Here is a 6739-nt window from a genome sequence, read left to right as displayed (position 1 = left end):
ATCTAGAATCGGCTTCCTATATCGCAACAAAGCATCCTTCACTCATGCTGCCAAACATACTCTCGTAAAACTGACCATCCTACCGATCCTCGACTTCGGTGATGTCATCTATAAAATAGCCTCCAACACTACTCAACAAACTGGATGCAGTCTATCACAGTGCCATCCATTTAGTCACCAAAGCCCCATAGACTACCCACCATTGCGACCTGTACGCTCTCGTTGGTTGGCCCTCGCTTCATACTCATCGCCAAATCCACTGGCTACAGGTTATCTACAAGTCTCTGCTAGGTAAAGCCCCGCCTTATCTCAGCTCACTGGTCACCATAGCAGCACCCACTCATAGCACACGCTCCAGCAGATATATCTCACTGGTCACCCCCAAAGCCAATTCCTCCTTTGGTCATCTTTCCTTCCAGTTCTCTGCTGCCCATGACTGGAACGAATTGCAAAAATCTCTGAAGCTGGAGACTCACATCTACCTCACTAGCTTTAAGCACCAGCTGTCAGAGCAGCTTATAGGTCACTGCACCTGTACATAGCCCATCTGTAAACAGCCCATCTATCTACCTACCTCATTCCCATACTGGTATTTATTTATTTATTTTGCTCCTTTGCACCCCAGTATCTCTACCTGCACATTCATCTTCTGCTAATCTACCATTCCAGTGTTTAATTGCTATATTGTAATTACTTCGCCACCATGGCCTATTTATGTCCTTAACTTACCTCATTTGCACTCACTGTATATAGACTTTTTGTTTTCTTTTGTTCTACTGTATTATTGACTGTATGTTTTGTTTATTCCATGTGTAACTCTGTGTTGTTGTATGTGTCGAATTGCTATGCATTATCTTGGCCAAGTCGCAGTTGCAAATGAGAACTTGTTCTCAACTAGCCTACCTGATTAAATAAAGGTTAAATAAAATAAATAAAAAATAGAAAACTGACCATCCTACCAATCCTCGACTTCGGCGATGTCATTTACAAAATAGCCTCCAATACCCTTCTCAATAAATTGGATGCAGTCTATCACAGTGCCATCCGTTTTGTCACCAAAGCCCCATATACTACCCACCACTGCGACCTGTACGCTCTCGTTGGCTGGCCCTCGCTTCATACTCGTCGCCAAACCCACTGGCTCCATGTCATCTACAAGACCCTGTTAGGTAAAGTCCCCCTTATCTCAGCTCGCTGGTCACCATAGCATCTCCCACCTGTAGCACGCGCTCCAGCAGGTATATCTCTCTGGTCACCCCCAAAACCAATTCTTCCTTTGGCCGCCTCTCCTTTCAATTCTCTGCTGCCAATCACTGGTACGAACTACAAAAATCTCTGAAACTGGAAACACTTATCTCCCTCACTAGCTTTAAACACCAGCTGTCAGAGCAGCTCACAGATTACTGCACCTGTACATAGCCCACCTATAATTTAGCCCAAACAACTACCTTTTTCCCTACTGTATTTATTTATTTATTTTGCTCCTTTGCACCCCGTTATTTCTATCTCTACTTTGCACATTCTTCCACTGCAAATCTACCATTCCAGTGTTTTACTTGCTATATTGTATTTACTTCGCCACCATGGCCTTTTTTTGCATTTACCTCCCTTCTCACCTCATTTGCTCACATTGTATATAGACTTATTTTTCTACTGTATTATTGACTGTATGTTTGTTTTACTCCATGTGTAACTCTGTGTTGTTGTATGTGTCGAACTGCTTTGCTTTATCTTGGCCAGGTCGCAATTGTAAATGAGAACTTGTTCTCAACTTGCCTACCTGGTTAAATAAAGGTGAAATAAAAAATGTAAAAATAAAAATATACATGCGTTTGATACCATAATACTCCAGCGGTCTAAGGCACTGCATCTCAGTGCTAGACGTGTCACTACAGATACCCTGGTTTGAATCCAGGCTGTACCACACCCAGCCTTGATAGGGCGGCGCACAATTGGCCCAGCGTTGTCCGGGTTTGGCCCACATTGTAAATAAGAATTTGTTCTTATTAACTGACTTGCCTAGTTAAATAATATATATATATTTTTAAAATATATATTATTATGAGCCATTCTCCCCTCAGCAGCCTCCACTGAATTGTTGCTATACATTGTTGAAGGGAGGTTAGTCCTCTTCCACTGGAACGAAGGCTTGGGGCGGGGACATCACTCCATCACTTCTAGTGTAATTCTCTGGATACACACTCACTTTACATGGTAAAGGGAGGGGCTTAGACAACAGATTAGATAATGAGAGATGTGTTTCCTGATCTGTTTAGATAACAGTCCCTTTAGGGGCTGGTTTCTCGGACACAGGTTAAGCCTTGTGCAGGACTAAAAAGCACGTTTGAGTCCAGGATTAGGCTTCTGTCTGGGAAATTGGCCCCATAAAAGTCTAGTTGTTAGTTAAATGCAATGTTAATTCATGTGCATGGTTCCTGTCAAATGAACGTAGCAAACAGTGATGAAATGAATAAAAACACATTATTTCTACCCAGCTGTTTTGACATTATGTGTTCTGACTTCTTGTGTGGTTAACTGAAGGTGGGATGTTTTAGACATGTGTAGTGATGAGAATCTAGTGTCAAATACCCAAATCGTATAGTCATATATGATGTAACACCCCCCAAATAAGGTCACACAACAAGGATGTCATTCATTAAAAAAATAGTGCTCTTTATTATAAATTATTGAAATGTCGTATGAATATAAATATGTGCAAAGTTTTTAGTTCTGCTTGCTTCTGCGATCTCCTTTTCTTCAAACTCGATCATGCTTCTACTGCAGCCAGTCACCTGGCTAGACAATAATGAATATCTTTATAAAAGATAGGAGAAAACCTGTTTGCATTTTTTCTGTCAGTCATGTAAACATTGTCTGGTTTTAAGAAAAATAGATTGAACAGGATGAACCTTAGATGCTCTCTTTGAGAGGAAGAGAGATTCTCAGATCTGAATACATCCAATACTAAGTGATATCTGGTATCCTGTCTGTGGCACAAATACCACCACATTCATCAGGGTATATTTCCTATCCACTGAGGGCGTACCCAGACTCTATTTCCTCTGTATATAGTGATGTTATTATCTCAAGTATAAAAGCAACCCCTCATTCATTTATTCGTCATGCAAGTATTTGCTGTTCAGTCAAGAAACCGTTTTGTTGGTGAGTTCAGGACAGGTTTGGCATGTTCAAATCAAAAGCCCTGCCAATCAACCAATCATTACACACATCTTCAACACCTTAAGTCTCAAATATAATGTTCTCCATTCGGCCGTTTGTGCCTTCACACTTCTGTAACATTGGGTCATAATTGGTTTGCAGTTCTGGCTAGTTTTTCTAAGGAAATAAACAACTATTGACTCAAAGTGTGATGTTGGAGGTGGTGACGTTAAAGGTCCCCTTTGGAACATGGGTTAGAGTTCCGGTTGCTAGGCAGTTTCCTGGCAAGGCTGAGACAGAGATCCCAGTTTTCCCAGAGGAAGCCAAAAAGCTTGGTACTCCGACCAACGAGTTTAATACTTCCAGGCTCAGGGCTAATGTCCGTAACTAATATCCAACAGCCAGCTAAGGACAGTCAATATAGCCAATCCTGACGTAATGGTTGAATGGATAGGAGAGGCTGGTGTGTTTGTGTTTCTCAGGCCGGTGCCGTGCCACAGCCAGACCCCGTGGTTAGCAGCAGTGGGAATGTGTGCTTCGTCAGAGGTGTGAAGGCAGGCAAGATGCTGGCTCAGAGCCTTCATCGACTAAAGAGAGAGAGCGGACCTCGGGAGGAAGTTATTAGTCATGCAGTGAGGTTAGAGTTGAGGTTGGGAAATAGTTCTTTTCTGGTCCAATTGAAGGCCTGACCGACACACATCTGAACCAATTAGCAGCACACCGACTGGCCGTTTAGCCTCTCAATGAACCAGTCCTCCTTTCTCTCTCTCTCTCTCGTTCTGTCTCTCTCTCTCCTTCTCTCTCGTTCTGTCTCTCTCTCTCCTCTCTCGTTCTGTCTCTCTCTCTCTCTCCTTCTCTCTCGTTCTGTCTCTCTCTCTCTGCATGAATGAGAGACTGGAAAGTCTGATGACGACGCCCACCTCTTGTCTTTTGGTTGGCAGCCTGTTGAGAGTGACTGGCTGACGTGGGACCAGTATAGCTCTACTCCTCATGGTAACGTTATATCACTCCTGGGCTTGGGAGATGGGTACAGTACAGCCCTTATGAGAACCACAATACCAAGCATCTTCTTCTACTTTCTCAGACTGACTCATGCTGCTGCCTTCCCCTCTGCCTCGTCACCCTGATGTGGGTGAACCATCCCTCTAAGAGACAGATACAGACAGTCATATTTCCCCCCCCAGTTCTGTGGGGTACTGCCACACTGTCTCTCACACCAGCCCAAGTCCCCTTCATAACATCTTTATCAAATCTTATGGCATCGAGGCACTACATGTCCAGAGAGGCCTAGATGGGCGCGTCGTACTCCTGCAGGAACTCTTTGAGCGGGTGGGGAAGCTGGTCCCGTTTGCTGGATATGTCCAGGTGTCCGTTTACTGTTTTCCTACACAGGTGCTGCAGGCTGGACATAGTGGAGGAGAAAGGTTTGAGGAGCTCCAGGGGAATCTTCTCCCCTCCAGAGTAGATGTAGTAGGAGGCGTTCCCTCCCCTCGTGTTTTTCTCCACCAGCGAAGCCCCTTTGGTCGGGGGCATGTAGTGGTGGACCAGCTTCAGCACACAGTCGAAGTGGGGCACAGCCTGCATGCTCTTGGGGTCCGTCTGGAGTAAGAAGGACCCGGAGTCACACTGGATGCGCAGGTTCTTGGTGCCAGACGCCGTCTTGACGCTGAGCGTGAAGAAGTGTCGGTTGTCGGAGCTGTCGCGGATCAGGAAGGTGCCGACGGACTCTGCGGCCAGCATGGCGTTGGCCTCCTTGCCATTGATAGAGCCCCAGTAGAAGCCGCTCTCCTGGAGCTTGTGCAGGGTGGTGACGACGAGCTGGTACTGAACCTTGGAGCTGAAGGTCTTGTAACGGTGAGGCAGCCGCATGGTGGAGTCGAAGGGGCTGCTGCTCATGACGGAGTCAAACTTGCTGTGGGTTACCATGGCGCTGCGCACCGCTTCTTTGCGACCTGCCTGGTGAGCACTGGGCACCACACAGACAACAGAAGACTAGAAGGAGGAGGTCGGAGAGTAGAGGTCACCAATCTCCCTACAGAGGTCAAGGCCTTTAGATTGTGTTGTTGTTGTGTCTGGAGAGGATAGTCCTGGAGAAAAAGCAGAGAAAATCATCAGTGTCCAAAGTGTCTGCTCAGAGTGGAGTGATTTGGACATTGAGTGGACCTCAGAGCATTTGGCAATATGATCCAAATAACTGACGTTTAGTTTATCAACTCAAGATATCCAGTTCTATCATTTTAATTATAGAAATAAATAACAGTCGATAAAAGGTTTATTTATAGTGTAATTGTTTTAGGATGGAGAGTAATCTAATAGTCCTCAACTTATGTAGCTCTCAGGCAAAGATTATGTTTTGGCTATAATTTCAAATATTCTAATTAAACTTCTATGGTTACATAGTGGAACATTTTTACCAATGAGGCCCTGGCTATTATTTGTCCTGTAGCGGACTATTGAGAACCACACGAAGTAATATGATTCGACACCGCTCATGTTGCTATCGTCACTCCAATTACTCACTGCTACATGATTTATAACCATATTATTTACGACAACTCGCCTATATGGCTATTGTATGTGAAAGGTGAAAGTGAAAACATTGTATTTCAGTAGAATAGACGTTATGTGCAATTAGGCTACCGTTTACTCTGTCCTGCTCATTTACAGGAAAGTGTGTTTTTATCTCTGCCCTCCGGCTCAGTCACCGCGGTCAGTTCCAGTAAAGTCGAGCAGGCTAGTGAGCGGAATCCTTCAACTGATGCATCATTTTACATACAAAAGTCCCATGAAAAAAAAAATCGCTAATGATTTATAATGATACATTGTCTTCGCCTTTGCTACTTTTAAACAATAGAATCAATAGAGTCTTGTTTCTTACCTTTTAACGGTTTCTCTCTGTACTTGGAACTTTGAAAGTTTATCCAATTGCTTCAATCACTTGAGTATATTTGTTTCCTTGAGCTTGATATCTTGTGTTGTTCAAATTGTAAGAACTGTATCCTTGCTGAAGTGCAATGTCCTTTACAGTGTCAGTTGTGTCCTTTGTCTTTGTTCTACGTTGGACTGACTGGACGTTGCTCGTACATCATTTGCCTCTTTAATGATCGCTTGCGAGTAGCGCTCATAATGTGTCGGGAGGCTCCACCCCCTCGTTTTTCCAGTAAGGGCCTCTTGGCAGATTGTCAGTAAGAAATGTTTTTTTTAAAGGACGATTCCTGGTATTCAACAGAGAAGTCCTCCCCTCCCCCGCTGTTCCTCCAAAATGAAGTTATGGAGTTCCAGGCAATAACTTTTCCTGCAGCGAATTGATTGTAAAAACGGTCTGTTATCGCCTTATTGTATTAGCTTTGCTGGTAATAGTAATGTTATTATAATGCACTAAATGCATTATAATACAAATAGACTACTATATATTTAGCATGTTATAAACATTATAAGGTAATCAATATTGTCCAACATATTGGTTTGCAGAATAGGCCCATATAGTGAAAAACATGTTAAGGTAATCACATGATCTGATACATTTGACGTTCTAAGAAGTAGTTTCATTAATCTGAGCACTATTGACAGTGGTTGGTAA

The 6739-nt window shown here is 43.6% G+C and overlaps 1 protein-coding gene across 1 annotated transcript; it reads right to left on the bottom strand.

Annotated features, from left to right (window-relative positions):
- Window positions 1–2649: 2649 nt before the first annotated feature.
- On the bottom strand, window positions 2650–6271 carry LOC118379729 (suppressor of cytokine signaling 3-like). The gene is made up of 2 exons (XM_035766743.2): window positions 6038–6271; window positions 2650–5246 (listed from the first exon to the last, which is right to left on the bottom strand). Exon 2 carries the CDS (start codon window positions 5083–5085, stop codon window positions 4447–4449), a length of 639 nt encoding a protein of 212 aa, XP_035622636.1. The 5' UTR covers window positions 5086–5246; window positions 6038–6271; the 3' UTR covers window positions 2650–4446.
- Window positions 6272–6739: the final 468 nt, after the last annotated feature.

The sequence above is a fragment of the Oncorhynchus keta genome, chromosome 5, assembly GCF_023373465.1.
Source record: "Oncorhynchus keta strain PuntledgeMale-10-30-2019 chromosome 5, Oket_V2, whole genome shotgun sequence".
In the NCBI taxonomy this organism is placed as follows: domain Eukaryota; kingdom Metazoa; phylum Chordata; class Actinopteri; order Salmoniformes; family Salmonidae; genus Oncorhynchus; species Oncorhynchus keta.
This window is presented reverse-complemented; position numbering and strand designations above follow the sequence as displayed.